Source organism: Barbatula barbatula (assembly GCF_947034865.1).
Source record: "Barbatula barbatula genome assembly, chromosome: 3".
Lineage (NCBI taxonomy): Eukaryota > Metazoa > Chordata > Actinopteri > Cypriniformes > Nemacheilidae > Barbatula > Barbatula barbatula.
The window spans coordinates 27,602,466-27,628,492 of NC_136764.1; the positions used below are offsets into that span (position 1 = coordinate 27,602,466).

At 36.9% G+C, this 26,027-nt stretch overlaps 2 protein-coding genes across 3 annotated transcripts; both read right to left on the reverse strand.

Annotated features, from left to right (window-relative positions):
- Positions 1-10,093: 10,093 nt before the first annotated feature.
- On the reverse strand, positions 10,094-17,171 carry irf4a (interferon regulatory factor 4a). 2 transcript variants are annotated; one of them, XM_079452770.1, is made up of 9 exons: positions 17,116-17,171; positions 16,449-16,648; positions 15,613-15,799; positions 14,658-14,749; positions 14,363-14,519; positions 13,456-13,557; positions 12,808-13,203; positions 11,717-11,829; positions 10,094-11,384 (listed from the first exon to the last, which is right to left on the reverse strand). In XM_079452770.1, the coding sequence occupies exons 2-9, from the start codon at positions 16,644-16,646 to the stop codon at positions 11,244-11,246; spliced, it is 1,386 nt and encodes a 461-aa protein (XP_079308896.1). In that variant the 5' UTR covers positions 16,647-16,648; positions 17,116-17,171; the 3' UTR covers positions 10,094-11,243. The 2 variants fall into 2 exon arrangements, with proteins under 2 accessions (XP_079308896.1, XP_079308895.1); XM_079452769.1 differs by lacking the exon at positions 17,116-17,171 and having other exon boundaries at positions 16,449-16,850.
- Positions 17,172-18,051: 880 nt separating this feature from the next.
- dusp22b (dual specificity phosphatase 22b) lies at positions 18,052-25,570 on the reverse strand. The gene is made up of 7 exons (XM_079451714.1): positions 25,420-25,570; positions 24,551-24,584; positions 24,400-24,482; positions 23,888-23,937; positions 22,396-22,470; positions 19,183-19,354; positions 18,052-18,860 (listed from the first exon to the last, which is right to left on the reverse strand). The coding sequence occupies exons 1-7, from the start codon at positions 25,438-25,440 to the stop codon at positions 18,738-18,740; spliced, it is 558 nt and encodes a 185-aa protein (XP_079307840.1). The 5' UTR covers positions 25,441-25,570; the 3' UTR covers positions 18,052-18,737.
- Positions 25,571-26,027: the final 457 nt, after the last annotated feature.

Sequence of the window (26,027 nt, forward strand, 5' to 3'; positions counted from 1 at the left end):
AGAGTTAATGAGGTGAATGAAGTGGTTAATAAAGTGGTGATCGGGTCACCTGAACACCTGCTGTTGACAAAGAGAATCACCAATGAAAAGATGAACAACATAAGATCATCCTAATAGTATATAGTGATTCCATTAGTAGAGCTCTTGACCCTTGAATACGAATGGCTAAGTTCTTCAGCCAGTTGTAATGAGGTTTTGTAATCAACAGAATCATGTTGATGCTATCATGCTATATCAAATCTAGACAGAGGAGAAATTTACAGAGAAAGTCCACAAACACAGAATCTTTTCTTATTACGGATCACTTTCACTTGATTTCATATGTGTGACAATGATCTTATTGATCTAGTTTATAGTTTATCAACAACAAATCGTCACATTATAGTGATCAGAGTTTGTTTCAATAGGGCTCTTGACTTTTATTAAATAACTCGTGCCGTGATACAAGGGTCTGAAGTTTAATTTGTCTGACTGAAACAATTACAAGCTCGAGAAGCAAAATAATTGGATAGATGATTAGCGGCTATATCCTTCTGTTGGGCAAATGTGGCTCTTATGATAGCCCATAACCTGATATAATAACACAGAGCAGGTACGCATATTTTCTTCACCAAGGAATTGAGACATCACCACTCATCATAGAAACCTCAACAATGCTGACAATAGTCAAGTTCTATTGGGAAATGTATTGCTGCAATGCATGCTGGGAGTCATAGGTGCGTTATGTACTTTGAAATGACCCAACATGCACTGCAGCATCAAGAGATTTGCAGTCTTTATCTAGATTAATGATAGATTTGACTCTTGGCTGGGATAACTGAATCAGTTTGCTTTGTGATGAGTCCATTGGCTGACTCAATTTTATTTTCCTTGCCAAAGCAATGTGTTGACTTTTAACATATTGTTACAATGATCAGAGGAAAGTCAAACATTGAAAGATGAAAGTGATCAACTTAATAAAACACTGATCACCATAATAGTGACTTCAAACTATTTTTTTCTAAAATACAAACCTCTGGTAATTCTCAACAATATCTTGTGTACATGTGATGGTGTGTGGTAGTCTTTATTTCCTTCAATGATACTCTTTGTATTCTCTTGCATTTTAAGATTTTCACAAACTAGTGTTCTGTACAATTTATAAGCTTGCTTACCCATGGGGACCTCAATATCAGGGCCCACAGTGATACAAGTTTCCATGAGTTGGTGTGAATTCAGATTTAAAAGAGGGTCTCTGTTTGTTTAAGATCTTCAGCTGCAGCGTGAGAAGGTACTGTCCTCAACAACAACCCCATGTTCTCTTATCTGTTGTCATGTTGTGATAAGACTTAAAATCCTCCTGGCCCGCAGAATAAAAAACTCACATTATTTACTATTAAATTACATGATATTGGTGTCAAATCATCATTTGTGTACTTACTGATTTCACCCTAGACTGCACGATACAGTCCATTGTGGATACAATGTCAGACAGCATACAACTCATGTAGGGTCGAAACCATGGTAATACATTGGTCTCTGTTCAGTCGTGGGCAGGCCCTGAGCAAAGGAACGACACCACCCCAACGATACCAACATCTGGTTGAGGTTATATGAAGATTTAATAAAAGTTTGTATCATTATAAGGTGCTAGTTTACACACATTGCAAACACATAAACAACATATAAAAGTGATTTTTTTTTTCATTAACTTGATATAAAATGCATGTAGATTGAACCTAAAGCGTTCAATGTTTGTTTAAATTCATTTGAGTTTTAGCTTTTATGGATTTGTTCTAAGTTGAGTAAGTAAACATTTCCCTCAATGTAACTTACTCATTATGTCTCACAAAACGTGTTTATTTAGGTTCACTTAAGCTGATGTGTACATACGTATTACATTTAAATTGTTAAGTTAACTTAGCATTGTGTAATATCTTCAAGTACACATTAAATAAGCACAAAATATTTAAAAAATGATGACTGATTCTAGGTCAACTAACTATTGAACTTGAGAGCATACTTTTCCACACACTTTTCCATTTGGTACAATAAATGATCTGTGGGTGCACGACGCAAGTGTTTTTTTAAAAGGATCACAACGTTAAAGATTATATTTCTGTACGCAAAGATACAAAATCTACCTTGTCCTGTAGATGGTCTGTAATTGTATTGACCAGATGCGTTTCCTCTCCAGAGAAGCATCCAGCCTTTGCTCTTGCAAATTTTGCAGAAGAAATAGCAAATCCGCCACGGTGCAAACGCTCCCAAACACATCCCACGACTCATTAATCCTTTGATGCAAAAGCTATTGAAACCCCCTTTAATGCACAACATGGGTCTAAAATGACCTGTATTAATTTCTTTGTTATTTTATGCATGACTCTATTCCATTATCTATGAAATCTATGATTCATGAATATTATGAACATTTGTATGTTTCCTAGGAGTTTGTGTTTCTACATCGAGTTTACACACAAATGACAACAACGATCCATCGATACAATAATGATAAACAAAAGAATAAAGACAACATTTTGGTAAAATATTTATTTTTTAGTTATTTAGACCAACAACTTTAACACGTGAAATATATGTATATTCCACGCGTAACATATAATAGCTGATAACAATAATTTGAACAGTAGTGTATCTGTAGCGCAACTTTAGTGAATTGTGGTGACCAGATAAGAGAAAATAACATGGACAAAATGAAAACACACATTTCCAGTGCCATCCAAATTGCCAACTTAGTGCTTACATACCTCACACAAATGACAAATACACATTTGTACACATTGTAGAATGACCAACATTGTAATTAAATAAAATCCCAATAAATTTTCAAATGCACATCAAACAGTTGATCAAGTACAGTACTTATACTTGTGTGTTGTCACTGTAGGACAGAAACCTTGAATGTTTATATGGAGATGCAAGGTTTCTGCCCAAAAGCAACAATACTGTATAATATGCTTATTCTATTTTGTTTAACATTCGCTAGCTACAATAGAATATATTGACAGCAAGCTATATATTTGGACATGTTTCTCTTTCTTATTTAGTACTAGATTTCCAGCTCTAGGACTTTAGCAACCTTGGCCAAACATTCAAATAGTATTTCTAGGTATCTTTCTGAATATTTCGGTGGATAAAAATATGCACCATTGTGAAATGTGTGGCAAGTGAGGTGAAATATGCAAATATGTTCCTGTATCTGTAATTGTTTGACCCATTTGTGTAAAAAATAATTTTTGTTTATAAAATAAGAAAGGAAAAATAATAACATTTCAATATTATAACCTTGGAATGTTCTCCCCTTAAGATTTTTTTTATTCTGAGAACGTTAAAAATGTATTTCTTATATTATTTCAATAATAGTGTTTATTTGCTGAATCTTTGAAAGAAATTAATTTCATAATATAATATTCCAGGCATATATCATATTTTTAGATTTTAAGGTTTTGAGAATCGAAGATTTTTCATTCCTTTTAACTTTGTAGATCAAACCGATTTGTTTTCTTTACATCACATAATATAAATAAGAAAAAAAATATGTGAATAACTAACAAAAATGTCAAACTTAGACATTTTTGTTCTGAGAATGTTCTCAGAAACATCCTACTGGTGTCGAATACATTCTCAGAACGTTCGGATATGGTCACAATGTGGAGTTGTTTAAAGTGTGATGGGACATTATTTGGTGGACCTTCAAAGAACATTTGTTGTAGGGGACCCCCAGACAGCAAGCTAACAGGTACAATCCATAGTATCAATATTTAAAATAGGTGATTTTTCAATGTCAATGAATGCAATTACTGTTGGAAAAATTTCGAATTTCCACCAACCAACAACTGTGATCAGTGTTTGCTTTAGTTGGGCTCTTGACTCTGGATTTCCTCTCTTAATGCTTGTGATGTGTTTCTATGAAAACACTTATGCTATGTCAAAGGATAAAACTTTCAAGTTGGCAATATGCGCTATATGTGATGTGACATGCATTTTTCTAGATTCTACACTTGATAAGGAGATTCATGCTTTCATGACTAATGCAAATATTCTTTTTTATTAAGTGGAAAGTACTGCAACAACATATACTAAAGCATTACTTTAACTTCAACAGTCATCACAAAAAACTCAAAAATCAATCAACAAAAGAACGTTTCATGCTGCAATGCATGTTACAAATAAATAACATAACTGGTTGTCATTTGTTGGCAGGCAACATGGTAGTTTGGCCCCTGAAGGTCCTTCCAATGTTATGAGAATATCCTATATTAAAGGTTCCTTATACGTTCAGAGAAGGAGGGGATGGTTTTGAATGATGGATTTCCATGAAAATCAATCAAACAACTGACCTGGGAAATCTTTTTTTAACAGTCAACCATACAAATGTAACAGAATTTGGTTGGTGCATTGAGTCTCTTTTGGAGATGCATAAAGCGGTTGTGGGAAAGTGGATGTGAAACACTGGTAAATCAGGTACACCAGTATAAACATGGATCTGCAGTTTCACATTTACAAGCTTAACCATTAATGCGTTGGAGATACACGCATCAGACAAACGTTTTTTCGTGATGAAAGAGTGAAGAGAAATGTCTTTATTTCCTTATATATTTTCATATTACCTCACTGTTCATATTAAATATCCATACTGCACTCACTCGTTTTCCTGCATTTGGGCCAACATATAAGATATTACTTCATTTGAATTCCTTCCATCCCATCTTTCCAAATTTTCTGCCTAAACGTACCACAAATGGTCATGTGACTTTTTTATACGCCACGTGACTTGTAAATAGGACATAAAAGTCTTTTCATTGCAGGTTTTGCAAAATATGCCTTTATCGTATTTCCTGAAAAACACCTAATGTGAGCGTGAGAACTTTTTTGCGATACATAGCAGATTTTGCTAAATGTATTAAGCGTATTTTCAATGCATTATTTCAATTAGAGAGTTTTGAAGGGTAATGGAAACCTGCCATCAGGTCCACTCATGAAAGTCTGTCAGTATCACGCTTTTCCTCTTCTAGGCGTGAAAATGACACACAGGTGGAGTAACATTACCAGCAGGGGGTGATTGTCTAATGTAATTACCTAGCGTAATTTGCCTTCATGACAAACCTAAACATACCAGGGTCCCACTGTATACTAAGTGGCCCTACTACATGTGAACTTGCATGGTAACTAGATGTGTACTTAGTATGTAACCACAGCGGAAGAGTATCTACAGCTGTACTACTATTTGTGTAACAACCCACTGAATGCTTGTCTAAGTACAAATGTGTAACAGGACATTGGTAACAACACTTCAGTAAGTGCACATGTAAGTAATAATATAACTACATTTTGTAACAACAATATATTAACAGTAGTTTGTCCAATTCCTTAGTCTTTAATGTTGCAGCTACCAGTTTGGAATATAACAACACTTTCAAGTGTATTTTGCCAGTCCCACTCACCTGTATCTAACAAAAGCTTCTCCGTCTTTTCTCCATTGTCATATCAAATAATATTACTTAAACAAAAGAAGAAAGAGGGAAAAAGCCAAATTTTTGCATGTGTTTTTACACTTGTGAATGGCCCTAACATTTCTATGATAAAACAGTTCTTAAACATTAAACATTTATCTACTTTCATCGCAATGGCTCTTTCACAGTTAAAGCGGACCTTAACCTTGGCTTCTGTCCGTAGCAAATCCCACCTTCTTACATTTGCTTGCATGGCCACCTCAAATAGATTGATATTGACAGCTCATATAAATGAAACTTCATTACATTTCGACCCATCAAGGTAGACAAGTAATGTTGTACAATATACATTATACAATAATAATAAGAGTGTATATTATTATTATATATGTGTATTCAAATTATTAAATAGATGAAAATTAAAGACCTCTCTTCTACCCTTAACCTCACCATAAACTTAATTATAAATTTTGTTGAAAATAAATGACTGTTTGATCTGATTTGTGATGCGAATGTAGTTTGGCAAAAGGTAAATTCGATCTTGCACTCATATGTAGCGCCAGAACTTAGTCCCTATACGCTACAGAAGCTGCTGGGAAGGACCCACTTACATAAGCCTATGGGTAGACACACAAAATAAGCTAAATGTAAGCAGCTGCTTAAATTATGATTTGAAGTTGCAGAAAAATACATTGGCAGAAATAAATGCGTCCACATATTTACACCTTGTCCTAGATTCAGATTTGAATTGCAGCCACAAATAGTGCAATCTACAACCTCTCAAATCTGTCACTGCAGTTTCAAATCTTCCCGCCTTGACCTTTGCTACTACTTTCTGATAAGTCAGAAAGTTTACACATTTCAGACAATTTTTCGGCAACTTCCAGAAGTCTTCAGAAGACAGGTTCGTGAGTTTTGTCCACGAGTGCAAATCTCAACATTCAGCTTCAGTTTTTATTTTACAAGTGTGGGGATGTGAATGTACATTTTAATATAAGTTGAGTGTACACCAACATTTTCATCAATCATCAAACAAATTCAGATAAAAAGAGCAACTGCAATGCATGCTGGGAATCATGATGTTGACCAGGTTTATTTTGTTGATTGTCACCATTGTTGAGTTTAATTCACCGATTATACATATCTAATATATTTATTATTTAAATGGTTTGTTAGAATTTATTATTTGTCTCTGAGTATATGACAATCATAACACTAATCTGTAATAACAAACATCACTCTTAACCAGTGATTCATAATCATTAAATCATCAATTGAAAATTGCCACCAGATTTCTTTGCTTTTACCCAACAAACAGATTTCAACACACTGGTTCAGCAGTTACACAGAACCTAAACAAATGTTCTGGTAGTAAAGCATAAGAGTGCAGACCCAACTAAAGCAAACGGTGATCACAATTAAAAAAAATTTACCTTTTCAAAAATGAATTCAATGGTTGCTTGCAATCGGGTAGAGTTTTAAGTTAACAGAACTATTTCAGTTTTGAGTACAGTTAACTCAATTTTAATGAGTAGATTATACAAAATAAAATAATCTACTCATTTGTTTTTAAAGAATAAGAGCACGTAGGTGTAAAATGAATGTACATTGTAAAGGTAAAATTTAGAGACTTGTCTGACTTTATATTGAGTTTCAAGAATATTAAGCAAATCTGACCTTAGTCTGTGTCATTGTTGAGACCTACAATCCATAAATCATAGTGTGATAAAGATGTTCCTGTCAAGTATTCATGGTAAACACAAACTTACGTTCTTTGGAATATGGTACATTAATGAACAGCTCACAATAATCATAGTTTATTCAGAGAGTACAAATGTAGATATACAAAACACAAAGAGGCAAAACAATTTGAATGTTGCACTGTTGTCCTCCCCCCACAAATCCTCCCCCCTGCTGCCACCCCCCAATACCCCAACTTAGTCTCATTGTTTTTCTTGTGGCCTAGTCTTCCTGTGCACCTGTGACTCGAGTTTCCTGTGTCTTTCTTATTGCATTCACACTGTCCCCCCAAACCACTGCTCTCGACTGCTATCACTCAAGCATAACCAAAAGCCAGCGACCTGAGTGAACACACAGACAGAAACACAGCGGTTATAATCCAACAATTACGAGTGAATATACATGTAGCCATTTGAGATTTATTTACTCCTAAACACTGTAAAAGAAAAACAACACTAATAACAGAATTAGCTGTTTATCCTTCACATTAAAAACATTAATTGGGGAGAAAATCTAAACTTTAGCTTGAGTCTCCAACATCTGAAAAACTTTCCCTAGGAAGACGTCAGCAGAAGAGATCAGATCCCACCAATGCCACAAACATTATACCTCACATTTTACATGAACATTTCTTGTCAAAACTGTTCCAATCGAAATGTAAGCTACACCCCATTTCATGTATTTAACCATTCATTGCCTTGCAATAATAAGCTTCTGTGTGACATTTTTGTCAAGTTATTTACATACAGTATTCTTGCATTAACATAACTCACATTATGTGATGTGTTTTTTATTTACACTGTTTTCTACAAAAAGTCCCCAAAATGACACAAAGTCAAAGGGAATGAAAACTTTGAAGTGCAATATCTCAAAACTGCTCAGAATTCAGATGGAACCTGATTATTCCAAGGCAATGAATTGTCACACTTGTATCTACACTCACCATACTAATACTGTGTTTGACCCCCTTTCGCCTTCAGAACTGCCTTAATTCTACGTGGCATTGATTCAACAAGGTGCTGAAAGCGTTCTTTAGAAATGTTGGCCCATATTGATAGGATAGCATCTTGCAGTTGATGGAGATTTGTGCAGTTGATGAAGCTAACGTTCCACCATATCCCAAAGATGCTCTATAGGGTTGAGATCTGGTGACTGTGGGGGCCATTTTAGTACAGTGAACTCATTGTCATGTTCAAGAAACCAATTTGAAATGATTCGAGCTTTGTGACATGGTGCATTATCCTGCTGGAAGTTGACATCAGAGGATGGGTACATGGTGGTCATAAAGGGATGGACATGGTCAGAATCAATGCTCAGGTAGGCTGTGGCATTTAAACGATGCCCAATCGGCACTAAGGGGCCTAAAGTGTGCCAAGTAAACATCCCCCACACCATTACACCACCACCAGCCTGCACAGTGGTCACAAGGCATGATGGATCCATGTTCTCATTCTGTTTACGCCAAATTCTGACTCTACCATCTGAATGTCTCAACAGAAATCGAGACTCACAGATCAGGCAATATTTTTCCAGTCTTCAACTGTCCAATTTTGGTGAGCTCGTGCAAATTGTAGCCTCTTTTTCCGATTTGTAGTGGAGATGAGTGGTACCCGGTAGGGTCTTCTGCTGTTGTAGCCCATCCGCCTCAAGGTTGTGCGTGTTGTGGCTTCACAAATGCTTTGCTGCATACCTCGGTTGTAACCAGTGGATATTTCATTCAAAGTTGCTCTTCTATCAGCTTAAATGAGTCGGTCCATTATCCTCTGACCTCTAGCATCAACAAGGCATTTTCGCCCACAGGACTGCCGCATACTGGATATTTTTCCTTTTCACACCATTCTTTGTAAACCGTAGAAATGGTTGTGCGTGAAAATCCCAGTAACTGAGCAGATTGTGAAATACTCAGACCGGCCCGTCTGGCACCAACAACCATGCCACGCTCAAAATTGCTTAAATCACCTTTCTTTCCCATTCTGACATTCAGTTTGGAGTTCAGGAGATTGTCTTGACCAAGAACACACCACTAAATGCATTGAAGCAACTGCCATGTGATTGGTTGATTAGATAATTGCATTAATGAGACATTGAACAGGTGTTCCTAATAATCCTTTAGGTGAGTGTATCTTCATGTCTTTATAATTTTCGCAGAAACATTTAAGACAAAGCTGAGAACTAAAAAACTTTATTTAATGGTCGTAATTAATGAAGACTTTTTATTATCTTTGCAAATCTTAGAGTTTACAGTTTGTGACGTATCTATTGGTCTCTGGATATCTCTAGTTATCTCTGAAACACTTGTTTAATGTCTCATGTGTGAGATTACTGGTTTGCGTCCTCAGAAGGAACATTTTCACATCTTATTGGTGTTTTGGAGAAACAATTGGGATATTTAAAGGGATAGTTCACTCAAAATGATTTTTTTGTCATAAATGACTCACTCTTTAGGTGTTCCAAATCTGTTTGCTACCATAGTAGGAGAAAGTACCCCAGTACTGTTTGCTTTCCTAAATTCTTCAAAATGTCTTCTTTTGTGATCAAAATAAGTAATTTTGCCTACTACGGAAGTCAATGGGGTCCAAGAACTGTTTTGTTATAAGCATCCTTCCAAACTTCACCTGATCTGTCGAGACAATCAGTAAAGTTGGAGCTCTTTCATGAACACCGAACTTATTCAAAAGCACATATTCAAAAGCACTTCATATTCTATGAATTAAAAACAACTACACTGCACTCGCTTTACTGTGTTTTACTTCTGCTCTAGCTTATGTGCTACTCCCTCTTGCTGGCTCCTGTGATGTTTTTGTTGCACAAATTGCTTCTATTGTTTTTCCCCTTTCTTCTTAATGATCAAATGTAAGTGTAAATAATGGATTTAAGTGTGTACTAAATATACAGAAAGCATTAAAATACAGGTCATAACTCTTTATTTAACTATAGAAAAAAACAGATACAAAACTCCTACCAGAGAAACAGAGTTAAGTGAAAAAGACAGAAAGATGCAGAAAATAAGACAGCATGTGGGAGGTCCCCTCTATGCTTCATTCACACATCTAACATTATCATCACAGTTTTGTGGGCAGTATCCTGCGTCCCGTCAGCACTCAACATATGCTCACGTGCAAGTGTGCACATACACATACACACACACACTGAGGAAGACAAGATTTTGCTATGATTACATTATTGACTTGAGGTCCTTACTCACAGGCAGATAACAATCACAATCACACACCCCTACGCACCAATACACGCACCACAAACTGTTTCTTAGTATTTAGCACTATATAATTTCTTGTCAGATGCCATTCAGAGAAATAATTAGATTACATTCAAGATATCTATACACCTATACAGTACATTCGGCTCTGCATATAGATATCTACATGCATGCAGTATAAATAGTCACATAGCCGAATTTATATTGAAAATATAGTCATTCTGTTATCTGATCAGAGGCACATAGAACATAGCAAAGGAAAATCTATAACTTTTTAATGAACTTTTTTCGTAATTTATTTTATGAAAAATAGTTGTTCTTTCTTGAATGCTCAAATGAAACATTTGGAAACAGCAGGCTACAAAACTTTAAAACCACAATTGAAAATATATTTCGTTTTTCTAGTTGAGTATCTTCAAAGCCAGTCTATTTCAGAATGTAACGTGATATAAAATAACATTGAATAACAAAAATGTATTCTGGTCTCAGACCTATGAACCCTGCGGTACTTCCAAATAATAATTCGCTTTTGGATGAACATTCATTTCATACAAAAATGACTGTGGCTAATACTGTTTCATCATTGTTTGTGTGAAGTGCTGGATTTTCTTTCGAAGCGTGTTTAGAATTGACTAACACACTGTGGCTTTTAGACACTTGGTCAGGCAATTGCAAAATACAATTTCAAGTCTTTCAAGTCACTGGTCCTCCAATTTGAAATTGTCGGTCTCCTCTGGCTGTTGACCAAGAGGTTTTTTTCAGAGGAGATACGGTATGCACTGCTGGGCTATGACTCTCGGGGGAGTATCTCAGGAGTGGTTGTTATTACAATAAGCTTACTCTTGCAAGTGTTGGAGGCTTCTCTGGTAGTCCTCTACTGGTATAGCACCTTGACTCTGGAGCTCATATCCGCGCAGGTAATGACCATTAGTCTGGCCTGCAAAATACAGGAGCTGTCTTGCAAACATGGGCTCCACCTGTAAAACAAGAGCAATATTAGCCATCAGAGAAGAGAGCCAACTTCCATAAAAGCACTGCGGATGTACAACAGGTCTTTGAGTCTATCAAGTTCTTTATTGTAAAAAGATTTGCCAATATTCACTAGTATTGTGTGTCTTATTAATCATATGGATGAAAGTTTTAGAGTTACTCTTTTAAATGGATAATACATTCAAATAATGCTACAATCAACAATCAACATAGATATTTAAGCAACTTGTCAACAGGCATTTTACTTTATGGCTGTAACTAATATAAGCATGGTATATGACAATATTCTTATAAAATATAAGATGTGCCACGTTCAAACCTGAGCTGTGATCATTTTGCTTTGCCGCTGGGGGTCCGGGAACTCATCGCCAAAGCACAACACCACCTGAGAGCGTGGCATGGGGCGGCCGTGGTGAATGAAACCTTGCAACTCTATGTTGAGAAGAAGAAAATCATTTCATCATTATACAAAAACTTTTGCAGCGATTCCAACATTCATGGGTCACACGCATGACCTACAACACAAAACAACAAATCATATTTTACGTAAATCAGCTATTTATATAATATTTAAGTTGGCCTACTATAACATTTCCACAAAAAACACATATAAAGCAAAGTGGTACACGATTCAAAGTAAACTGATGAAAAGATATGCTTTACAGTCAATACTCTTCCCATCAAAAGAATATAAAAGTCCCGATGAGCAAAAATGAGAACACAAGACCCCTTAATGCCTGTTCGCATAACCTTCTTCCTAACCAGTGACTTGCAAATGAACTTTTGCAGGTGCCCTATAGACCTGTACATGTGATGAGGTGGTCAGGAAGATGATCTAAGTGTTTGCTGGAAAGTTTCAGTGTCAAGCAGCCCGTGAAACATGTGACATTAAAGCAGACCTAAGCATGACATGTGGCAAACCACGCACAGTCAATGAAGAAGTTAAATGGCAGGTCTTCCCCTAGTGTCACTAAATATCCAATTATTGGCTTAAACAGAAACGCTAACTTGATAAACTCAAACTTAGAACTCTTCATCAACATCTCTACACACAAGCAAATAAGGTACGTAAAGAAGTTCATCATCGGGTGATGGGCCATGAGCAAAATGAGATTATCATTGTTGCATTAATGCAGAATACATTTATATGGAAATTATATTAACAAACAGCAAATAACAGAAATATAATTTCTAAAGAGGACTTTACATTATACACATTTTACTTTAATCTGCAGACAAAGCCATATTACTCTCATCTTTTAACCCTTGAAATGTACCTTCCACTCATTTCACCTCTAATCCAAAACACAGGCAGACTGTTAATCACTCACTCATCCATGAACCAAACTTTTCCAAACTCTCTTCATTCCAAACTCGTTCTACCGAATATAATGGAAAATATGTGTTAACCTGAGAGAAACTCTTGGGTGTCCATCAGCTTACAGGTCTGCTCTTTCTCCAGCTTGTTCGGCTTGTCTGCATATGGAGCCAGTGGCCCTTCCCAGTACACTCTCCCTTGGCACAGGCGCTTGGCATACAGCCCGTCCGGTGCCATCCACAACAAAACACCACGCTCAAAGATATTGGGCAGTTTCTCAGCCCCGCGGCGCTGGGACTGGGGGTATGGGAAGGGAAAGAGCACGGGCTCTGCCCCACCATAGAGTCTCTCCTCAGGGCAGGGAGAAGATGGGGACGCGGGGGTTCCAGGGGATGGAGAGGAGGAGATTCGACAACCCTCGGGATTGCTGGCGGTCACTTCCTTAACAAGAGACTCGCGGTAATAAAGGGAGACGTGTAGTCGACAGTCTGCAGAACAAAGAAAAAATGGTTTTACATTTTTTAGGAATACGAGTGGCGCAAGATGAAGTATGAAACTGCCACAGTGTTACGCCATTGTGTAGAGTTGCCAAGGCTTTGGTATATGATCTATATACTATTCTACATGGTTTATAACACATTTATACTGAAAGAGTGTCTCTTTAACAAGCAGCTCGCAATGTGAGGTGTCATTCATCTCTACAGTACACAAGGTACTGGAAAACTCCAGAGTTTCTTTACCTGAAATGGCCATGGCTTCAGCAGATCTCATATTGGGGTCCACTGCAACAGGATGGCTTTCTGTAGGTGTGTAGGTATAGAAGGATCCAGAAAACTGGTATCCTGGAAAGTGTATAAACGTTAAAATTGTTGACTTTACCAAAAGCTGTTGACACAGACTGCAGCATCATAAATCGTTCAAAATAATTGTGACATCAGTGCCTAAGAATATACAGTAACTCCATGAAATTATAGAGTTGGGTTTTCTCAGAGCTCATAGGTCCAAACACTGAACCCCGATGATTTGAATCAACTGAACTGTGAAACATTGTGAAATTATTCGTTATATTGTATATATTATAGTGTTCAAAAACTGTGGCTAAGAAGTGTTTCTGCAGTTCTGGGAAATAGTGAAAATAGAAAGTCAATATGTGTGAATTGATAATTCACAACACTCTTATCTGAGGCCATAAGCAGAGACCAAAACACAAACCAAGAAACCGAATAGTGAAACTCAGCCTAAGGCCATGTTTATGTCATCTTGAGAGGCCAAGGCCACAAGATCAACACTCGAATTCTGTCAGCTACATCAATGAAACCTACAGTGAAGTAAAAGAAACACCTTGATATATCTATGATACATGTCCACTTTATTTGTTATAAGTTTTGGACACATTTTATGAATTATGAACATAAAGCACACTTTAATTTCATCGGATGTATTTATCCATATATGGGACAAAGTATGGTACTGTATGGTTCCAAGTAAACATCAACTAGCTTGTCCAATAAATAAATAACATGATTTACACATCCTTTAAAATGTCTTATAATAAAGTTAAATATTTATATTGAATAAATCCGGCAGCCACGACTACAAAACAGTAGCTTTAAATGTTGTATTATTTAAGAAGGTTGAAGCAAGTACCGTTGTCACAGGGTGCCGCGTGCCAGGGTAAGGAACGTGTTGGTAGATACGGACTCTGGGCGTATGGCAACTCGGCATGAGGCGTCTGGGGATGAGACTGGTCGGCGCTATATTCCCTCCAATCACGTCTCTCTTGAGGGAGCATATATCCAGGCACCTGACCGAGAAATTAAAGGTTTTTGATTCCTAACCTTGTATAGTTAGCTGCCTGTTTCATCATTGCCACTTACAAAACGGATGCACCTTCTGGTAAGTTTATGAAATGTGTGACATCACAAAGGTAATGTCCTCTTACCTGAGGCTGTAGGGATGGATAAGGCGAGTGCATAGGATAACTGATAGAGGTCACATGTGCTGTACTGTCTTCCATATTACTGGCCTTAGAGCCTAAAAAACACACAAGTTTCACAATAACAAAACTTTTCCTGCAGACCCGTTCTACGCCTTTTGGATGTCTCCTTAATCTCCTTATTTGTTATATCAGTTCATTTTTACAATTATGTTTTGTGCAAAGATTTTCAACATTTAGCAACTGATGACAGCTTTCAAAATTTTAATAATACATATTGTTATTTTTTGTTAAGTCATTTAGACACAATGAACACAATGAAAGCTGTAGAAACATGTCAAATATGGCTTCTGCACCAAAGAACTCAAACCAACGTTGTTTGTGTTGTCAGTGTTGAACTGTACTCTGTATAGATTTACATGCGCCAAGAATAGCAACTGCAGTAAGGCATGACACTATCTTATATGTGTATGAAGCTGCTGTCGGGTTCATGAAGCATTTATAGTACTTTACGCACAAACTAGGGACCTTCATCAATTTGACCTCACAAGTTTATATTATGCAGGGGTCACTTGTGCTGCTTAGTGCTGTATGCAATTGGTAACCGAAGCTCTCTATAAAAAGCTTGAGGGATTTTAGCACATGTAGTGGCTTCCTCTTAGCTTCCTGCTACACGTATTAGTGAGGGCAAGCAACACTACTCTATGTAAATTCATAGCACGCTGTTTCCTTTGTTGCTTAAAATCTGTGTCTTCCTAGCACTCCTATATGTCAATATTGGGGTATTCATTGACAGTGTGTAACCATTGTTTACGAAATGTTTCTAAAAATACATTAAATTAATTTAAAGGGCAAGATCACAGGGAAACCGTTTGGCATTTTGGGAACAAGAGAAAGTTAAACCAACAAATGTATAACTTTGCAACTATAAGAAATATTTTAATGGAAAAATCTAAATCACCTCTCTTTGCTCCCTCTGGTATTATTTGGTAGACCTTGTAAGGATCCGATATGTCCAATTGGCTTCGCTCCACCAGTTCATCAAAGTCATTACTTTTGTTGAGGGCACAGCGCAGCCTCGTCTTCCATGTTGGGGGGTCAGGCTTGTCCAAGCCTTCTCTGTATTTTCCCTTGAACAGGGCCCAAGCCTATGACCAGCAAGACCACAATAAACATGACGTAACAATTAGAAGATGAAAAGAAGAGGGAGAAAATCAATTTTAAAAAAATATGACAGTATTGCTATAAACAGAAAGTGTCTTCGATAATATTATTGCGTTTGGGTGTGTTTTAGGTAGGTAACACATGGGTTAAAAGCTGTATGCCATCTGTTTAGATCATGTGAATTCTCAGTGCTGTTATTCTCTTCAACAACATAAAAATGAAGTATCAAAATGTCTTTCTGGGAGCCATCAACAATGTTAACAATCCAATACACACAAACCTTGATGGCCCCAATAAAATCACAATTAATAATAAAATCGTTATTGCTTTGGATTAGAAAATGTCAAACCAAGTGTAGCATCCAAAACAAACGATGCTACATCTTTTTTTAAGATAGAGTTTAAATTGGGTATACAGCTACGTACCCCTTAAGTTAACACTGGTGGTGTGAACTATTTCATGCATTCAATACTTTTTAAATATTTAAGTGCTTCTAATTTGTAAAAAATAAACATGAACATGAAAATGGTTCCAGTAAATAATGGCTAAATAAGCATTTTGTGTCTAACATTGTATTACAAATCCTTTGACGTTTATTACATTGATGACGAGCTCTTCATCCTCATCACTCACCTTGAAGAGCGCAGCGTCCTCGTCGCGGTTATAGTCCTGTTTCCCTGCGTGTTTCCAGGGAATTCTAAAAATGCTTTTCTCATCATTTTCCCAAACCAAACCGGGATATTCCCCGCTATCAATCTGATCGATGAGCCATTGCCTAAGTTTGCCATTCCCACAACTGACTGACATGCTGCAGTCTCCATCTAAGTTCATGTCTGTCAGGAATGCATGCGGGAGCAATGCATGCACATGCAGTAAGCGAGAAAAAAACGTTTTTAATGCATGCATATTTGGAAACTTTTTTTATAGAAAACAAGGTGTAGGTATGTAACAAATAAAAAAGTCCCATCAGAAGCATGGGAGAAACACAAGCATCACCTCGGAGTCAGAACAAATGAGTGAAAAAAAACAACAAAATGAAGATCTCAAAGAAAATCGGTCAATTCCGAAACAACATTTATGTAGCCTACAGCAAAGCATCTATTAAGCATGAAAACATGGAAGCTAATGTGTATAAAAGTAGTTAAACAGCTCAGGTTCGTTTAAATACTGTTGGAATTTATTGTATGCTTTAAATTAGTTTGGCTCAACAGTGTCCTTAAATAGCTATTTCAAATTGTTTGTTTAATGCCAGTTCAATAATGAAGTTATTTAAATGAGAAGCTATAAGCCCGAGCCTTACCTTTCTAAATGCACACAGTTTGACTTCACTGTCAAAGCCGACCCTGTTTAAGACATGACAGCAGAAGGTGTTTCTAATCTTAAATGAAGATGTGATAGGTGGAGAGATGGGTGGAGCGTTACGTGGAAGCGCATTTCTCCAGCAGCACCGTTAAGAGCTACAGACTTCAGAGAAACACGGCAGAACCGCAAGAATAAACATCCAACATACGGGAAACCCCTCTGAGACAAACATACACAAGATGGAAAAAGACAAAAAACTAATGGCAAACATCTCCCAGGACTCGTCATCAGATTTATCCTTGCGTCTGGCGTGAGCTTTAATAAAAGTGTGCAGGCGTCACAAAGCTCCATCCGGGACGTAACACGATGAGATTACTTAAAAACATCAATGACATATATATGTCACCGTCATTTTTTTTCGAGGGAGGGGGGTATTTGTAAATGTACACGTATATATTTTCATAAATATGACATTTAAAGTAGAATGTTAGTAAGTGTAGGCTAAGTCCGGCTCAATGATGGTGACTGTGCTGCCCCCTGGTGCTGGAGCGAAACATTCATTTCGATCTGCACGGGCATGGGAAGTTTACATATATAATTCTCATCTCATCATTATTTTAAAATCACATAACATCCTTGTGGTAAACCGGATCTACTGTTCTTTATTCAACTGTAGAGTATTATGTCGCTTTCAGGAAGCTATAATTATAATGTGCCAATTGTATATTTTTCTTCATGCTAGAGTAGTGTCCAAAATTGGTATCCAAAATAGTGAAAATTTTACCTTCTATTCAAACATGTTGCGAGTAGTGCATGGAGTGTTAACTGAAGCTGACCTTTTATAAACAATTGAATCAGAATAAAACGTTACATCCAACACGTGTGCAAAGCTTACTGAGTTGAGGCCCAGGAGAAGGACTACAAAACATGAATACAAGAGAGACTCGAGAAATATTTATTATCAAGTCAATGTTGGCCTATGCTTTTAATTTCTGTGAACTTTTACGTTTTCTGTGCATTTCTCCATATTCTATGATGTATGCTGTAATTGACCATTTTGCCAAATCGTTGAGTGAGTTTTGTTGAAGTTTTGTGCGTTTCACAATTTATTCTGCGAAACTACATACATTTGATAGTTGAATTAAAGTTGGGGGTCATTAAAAGCACATATGCATCGATACATCACTTTTGGCCACTACTGTAAATGCATTTACTGTTTGTTTGACAAATGAAAAAGTTTTTTTTATCATGGGTGGAACAGATTCCATAGATAATCGTCCAACTTACTGAAGATCAAATTAAAAAAATAATTTAAGAACCAAAGTAACCGAACTGACAACCCGAAATGGAAATGCAAAAGACCACTCGATAAAAGACTATAAATCAAACTTTTTATAATATAACTGTGTTAAATTTCCTAGAACAAGAGAACACAAAAATGCCTTAAACATCACTTTAGTAGCAAAGATTAAAATCTTTCCCGAATTATTTACAAAAAGTGTCCATAATAAAAAAACAGTGCAAACATATTTCTTATTTGACATAACAGTCAACATAAGTCGTTGAGGAATGCCATATGGCTTGTTGATTTTAATTCCCTCTGTGAACGAGCAGTCAAGATCAGTCTCTCATGTGTCCACTGTCCTGTCCTGGACTACTGGGTATCTGTGTGAGCAGGGCACGGATGTACTCCTCATCATTAAAGGGATTTTCCTTATACTCCTCCTTCAGCCATTCTCTGAACTGAACATACATGAATAATTATAATCCAGTGTAAAACATTCATGTAATACTGCTTAATTAAAGAAAACTGACAGAAAGGATTCACTGAGGTTTTGCTTTGATGGAAAATTGTATTCCATACAGCATGCACAACTGAAACAGGCGGTTTGCATGCTCTATAGCCATTAGAATGTTCCTTTACAGAAATAATCAGCATTCTGCTTATAAAGACATGTTTTCAAACATTGAAGCTAATTCAAGGGTTTCAAATAGCACGTTTGGGTTAATATCAAGGGTTGTATATTACTCTGACACATTCATAAACACCTTACTCATAATTTACCTGCTGTAGTTGGGTGGTTTCAAACTCCTGCAGCTGGGCCAGGAACCCCTCGTTTGGTGAAGCACAGGGTCTGACAACATTCACTGCAGCTAGAGCCTCCCGCCACCCCAGACTAGTCACAGTCATTATATACGCCAACACCAGTGTCACACTACGTGACACGCCAGCAAGACTGAAAATAAATAAATGAAAGGTAAAAAGCTTTCTGGAAGCAAACGGGTAGCGGTATGAAATGCCAAGGTACATTTTCAGGGAATGCACATACTGATAAGACATTTACAGTGAGAGAAAAAATTATTTGATCTCCTGCTGATGTTTTATTTTTGCCTGCTTACAAAGAAATTAAGGGTCTATCATTTGTATGGGAGGTTTATTTGAATTGATAGAGACAGAATATCAAAAATAATCGGGGAAAAGTTTGTAAGAAAAGGTTATAAATTGATTTGCATTTCAGTCAGTGAAATCTGGTTCCACGGATTGGTTATGTGCCTGCCATAGGTTTCAAAGGATCAGGGACTAGATTGTAGACCTGCACAAACCTTGAAAAGGCTTCACACAGAAGCTTGGTGAGAAGTAGACAACTGTTGGTGAGATTATTTGGAAATAGAAGAAATACAAATTAACTATCAATTGCATTCGGTCTGGAGCCCCCTCCTAGATTTCCTCAATGGGGTAAAGATGATCATGAGAAAGGTTAAATATCCGCCCAGAACTACACGGAAGAAGCTTGTTAAAGATTGCAAGACAGTTGGGACCAGACTTAGCACGCAAACCATTGGTAACACGCTATGCCACAAAAGATGGAAATCCCGAAGCACCCGCAAGGTCCTCCTGACCATGAAGGCCTGCCTGGCTTGAAAATGAAAATCTAAATGATTCAGAAAAGGCTTTGGAGAAAGTGTAGAGACCAAATTTTACTGCTGTTTTTGGAGGGAGAGAAATATTGACTGCGACCCCAAGAACAGCATCCCTACAGAGAAGCTCAGTGTTGGGAACATTATGCTTTAGGGCTTTTTCTCTGCTCTGTTACAGGATGACTTCACCACATTGAGGTGAAATATTGGATGAGAACCTTCTCCCCTCAACTAAATCACTGAAGATGGGTCGTGGGTGTGTCTTTAACATATTGCCAAGACAACCAAAGAGTGGCTTAAGGAGAAGCACATTAAATGTCCTAGCCAGTCTCTTGACCCTAGTCCTAAAGAACATCTGTGAATTTGCTGAGCGACAGCCAAGAAGTTGGGTGGTTCCTCAAAGATTTACAGATTAGAGGACTCAAATGTATCCTGACACATGTGCAAACCTGGTGACCATCTATCAGAAATGTCTTACCTCTGTGCTTGCCAACAAGTGTTTCTCCACAAAGTACAAAGTTATGTTTTGCTCTGGATGAAATACTTATTTCACTGACTGAAGTGGAAATTAATATATAAGCTTTATGTAAAAATTCCCCTGTTTTTTAAGATTCTGTCCCTATCAGTTAAAATAAACCTACCATGAAATTATAAACCCTTAATTTCTTTGTAAGCAGGCAAACTTTTTTATTTTTATTTGGGGATCAAATAATTATTTTCCTCACTGTAAGGTTTGTAAGTCACTTTGTGTAAAACCATCTGCCACATGCATTCATTTAAAAGTAAATGTTAGTCGCCATACAGGCAAGTACTGAAGAAACATGCGTCTCAAATATTTCATCACAGTTACCATTTTAATTATAGGTCAGTATGATGATTTATTAATGATTCATAAGATTTAAGCAAACCTGTAACCTTAAGTATTACACATCGTAATGTTACATGTCCGGTTGCATTATGCTTCAGACATGAATGACATCATTTAACATGTCACATCATGAATGACATATTTAACACTTCGGGAATTAGTGTAAATGTGAAACACTGCCATAAACTTATAGTGCAAAAGAGACCTGAGCCAAATCTAAGAATCAGATTACACACTGTAACAAATTGTTTTATAGTTCTTGTACAATTCTGTGGTGCTAATCATTGTGGTAATATTTATTGTCATGAAGCATCAAGGTTTTAGTGTCCATTAAGCTCAAGTAAGTTTGTTTTATTGTTTGTTTATTTATTATATTAAGTATGGTGTTACGTTCGCCGGTTCCGGCCTACTTTTTTCCTTTTATGGATCTTTGTTACACACATATTTAAAAAAATATTTTACAATTGTCACTGTCAAAAAAATTCTAGAAATTTCTTTAGCACAGGGAAGGTGAGATGAAGCGATGATGGGTGACTACGTCTGGATCTTGGTTTGTGAGACAAAAACAAACAAAATAAAATGAACACATCTGAAGTCTTGGACGACTTATTATAGTAAATGTTATTTTAAACTGCTGTTTTGAGCTCAGGGTTATGCCAGTCCCTTGTGATATCTGTGTACTTTATTTTTTGTAAAGTACCATAAATGGTATTAAAAAATATTTTCGTATTCAGCATGTTAAACCTCATAAATAAAGAGAAACAGTTCAACAAAAATGTTTGTGTCATCATTAAAGTTCAAAGACGGGCTCTTGTTTAGCAACATTCAATAAAAAAGTAAAATTATTGTTCCCTTTGTTCCGCATAAAGCCAGTTTGCATCATTATTGCAGCATTTACAGCCTTGAACAGTTTTATACATGCGGACCAACCAATACATCAAAATGTATTGAGGAAATATGATATTTGACGATATTGTGGTTGGTGGTACATTACAAGTCAAATATACAGGACAGTGCCTGTCTTCAAACAACACAACTGCGTACCTACATTGTAATATAGATTTTAGAACCTTGGTGAGTACAGTACACATAAAGTAAAGAAACCCAGACACAGGACTACTAAATGTATATAAAACACTAGCCGTGCGTGGGTGGAACATTTTAAATAAAGATTTTCACAGCATGGCACAGCCCCACAGTAGTATCCATATGATTTATAATATTCTCATATCAAACTGAGGCTGATGTCTACTACTATATTTGGGGAAGTATAAAAAAAGCCTTTCCCCCTTGACACCTAGTTATCAGCTGTTCACATTGTCACCCTGAGCTCAAATTCTATTTTGCGGTATCTTGACTGCGAGCACATTTTCGTTCCGCTTATGGTTCGATCATAGTCTTGGTGCAAGCAATCATATGTGACAAAATAGTACAGGCCTTCTGTGCAATACAGATTTTGATAGTGTAGGAAGATAGAAACCTCTCACTTACCAGTGAACTAAACAGCCCTCTTCTTTCAGACGGGATTCATGTATGAACGATATGCTCTTTTTAAAATGCTGCATACTGTGGAGGCAAAAACAGAAAGATTGTGTTGTCTTCATTTAGAAATAACACACACCTATCTGTTAAAGGAATAGTTCTTCAAGTGGGGTGCACACAAGGTCATCACGCAGCATGTGACAAAACACGCAACAACTAGTCACGAGACATACAAGAATGAGATTTGGCACCATAGACACCATATTTAAATGTATCATGCTTTTGCAGATCTGTTTTGACATTTGTTTTGACAATGTGAGATAACAGTGCACATAAAGAAGGACTTGCATATCAAAATGATAGCCTAACTATAAAGTTTTATAATAAAAGCTTTCAATATGAGAGGATCCGCAAGCTGCCAGTGCCTCGCTGCGACATCTCTGTACTGGTCTTCACTGAACACTGTGTGGTGTTATTTCAGATAAAAATTACATTTTAATTTGTGTCTTAGGAAATAAGTAGCGGACAAACGTGTTTTGTTTAAGCGTGATCATTTGACAAAAAATTATTGAGCGTTTTTAGTGGTCTAGTTTTAATGAAAAACATTATTTTAGACCTTATGGAAGGTCCCATAAGGCTTATTAGGGCCTTATGGGACCTTTCAATTCGAACCCTGGCTAAAATACGTAATTGGTCATAATCTTCACAGTAAGGATTTCAACTGATCTAGTCGCATTTGTAATAAGGCACAGAACAGAGTACCTACTGTGAGTGATTTCAGTCCATGGAATTGGACAACGGGCCTAATGATGAGGCATATAAGAATAATGCCTTGAATAGTATTTTGATCATATCAACAAATGATAACTTAAATTGATGTTACAGGCCCAAATCAGCTGTTGTTTAACACTGCCCAGAGAATATCTGGCTGTGGTTTTGATTCAGCATGCACAGAAGAAAACAGCATGGCAGATACAACAACGTTTCCTCCAGAACATCCATCCTTCTGACAGGACCAGGATGAGAAAGGGCTGGGTTTGTCCAGTTTGGTTAAAAAGGGTCAGTTTCACATTACGCATTGCTGGGTTTCACAGGCTCAGAGAAGTGACATGAGGCCTGATGGTAAAGGGTGGATATAAATAAAGGCGTAGCAAGACCAAGGCATCACAGCAGAACCCAGCTCATAACTTCCTTCCTGCACTACGAGGGCCACAAGAGGAAGTGTGCGTATGCGTGTATGTGCACTCACACACAGTTCATGCACGCTACGAGGTGAGTCCATAATGGCATGAAATAACAAAATCACAAATTAGGGTTATGATCACAGACAAAACATATGAACATAAACAGTACGTGTTGGCGTTAATAACAAACCTTTCGTAAACATATGTACTTTAAAAAATCATGTGTATCTTTAGTCTGACACAGTGACTCGTGCTGCCCCCTGGTGGCAAAAATACATCGACAAACATGCACACCGATATGTATTTAGCCTACTTACAGGTTTTGTCTGGGTGAATCTGCTGCTGCAATACAAAGATAAGTCATCTCCTAAACAAAGGGATGAAATACAGCAATGTTATATTTTGCAACACATGGTCAAAGGTTTGGACACACCTGCTGTTAATGTTTCCCACTCTTATGATGTAAAATAATACAGAGAGGAATGGACAATTCAACAAATCCAACAATCCTTTTCTGAATTAAATCTCGGGGCATTCTCTCAACCAACTTCCGGAGGGGTATGGTGGGATGCTTTTTAAAAATAATTCATTTACTTACTTAGTTTGATTTAAATCATCAGGCTGTTTGTTGTTGAACATATTGTTTCATGATAGCTCTTTCGTATACTTGTCAAACGTGCCTGCTTGTACATTTTTCAGGAAAGTATTAAGTGAAAACACACATGCAGTCATCCGACTTGAAATACAAATTACAGTGCGGTTTGATTGAAGATCAGTAGTGAAAATGTACACAACAGAGCAAGATTGTCTAAATTGTATACTTGCATACCTGTAAATTTGGAGCGGCAGTATCATGGATGGAGAGGATGTGTGTAATGTTGTTTTTAGCTAATTGTTCTCGGTCTTTGGCATCTGTAAAAAAACATTTTATGATTCTCTTTAAAACAAACTTTCTATGATTCAACAATTTTCATTCTTACCGTTAAAATTACCCAAGTACAAGTCTGGCAGAACCTGGGACAACACAAGGAAGTTTGTTTAATCACAACTTAAGGCCAAATAATACACAGGACATTCATACAAAACACAACTTCCTTAGGATCCGCTTGTTTATATGTATTTTTAAATACATTTATATACATACACTTTATATATAGATACACATTGAGGGATTTTTGAATGCGCAAAACCAAATGTTTGGCTTTCCATGTCATGCGCTCTCTCAGTGTACACATATTGTCAGATAAAGGGATGACCAAGATGTTTCAAGTGGGTGTTAGCACGTTGCTAGGTCATTAATAGCGTGTTGTGGGTGGTTGCCATAGCAATAAGCATGCTTGACCGTTGCTTTGATTGTTCTATTAAAGAAAGTTGCTGTGCGGTTACCATGACATTGCGTGTGCTCGTTTACAGCCGCAACTTCGCTTAAACGTCTGTCAAGTCAGCTTTATTTATAAAATGCTTTTTATTATTTTCAGTTAAGCAGCTGTACAAGGAAACATTGACTATAAGCAAAACATATAAGGTTATGCAAGTCAAACCACTGGTCAAATATCAGTTCTGTCATGTACATTTTCCCTAAAAAGTTTCATTCTACAGGCTGATAAAAACCACGAATCAAAATATCAAGAAAAGAAACACGTTTTGACATTGAGTGTGTCATCCATGTCTGTAGATCGAAGTGAGGGTTAGACGTTGGTCGCCAGCACAATGTACTGAGCAGTAACAACAGATCTCAGAAACACATCTAAAACGTTTACAACGAAATGCAACGTTACACTGTGTTAAGTGGTTTGCCGATATGATCGCAAAGTTGAAAATGTATTTGCAGAAACAGGAAGCCATGTACCTTATTCACCCCGTTACCCATGTCACTGCGTTTGCTGCAGCTAAAGATTCAAGTAAATAAACAGTAAGTTTGCTTAAATGTGGTTTTCGGGATTACATCGACAGTTTCTCTTCTCAGCTAGTTACGTCCATACGTTGTAGTGTTTTCATTTGACGAGCCTCCCTTAAAGGCACAGTACACACAGTCCACACAGGCACGTGACAGAACATGTTGGAAATGTTCAAAAACGAATTTTGTAAATAAAGTAAAGAATCGTTTGTAGCAGAAACGTTTACTGCGTGTGTAACGCGACCAGGCTATTTTGGAGTGAACAACAATTAAACTTAAACTTTAATCGCTGAACATTGAAAAACAGATTGGTTTCTAATATAACTGTGATCTCAGGAATCGGACTGGATATGAATATATTTTTAAAAATATATAGGTAGACAAATAAAATATAGAATTGTCTCATGCCATTTAGAGTCAAGTTGAGCAACGCATTCTACTCACCTTACGTATTAATATATGTATTTGAAAGTGTCTTAAAGACACGTAAACCGAATAGTTCGGATTAACCTGCAAATCGAAGGATTTTCAGTTACCCCAACAAATACAGTAAAAGATCT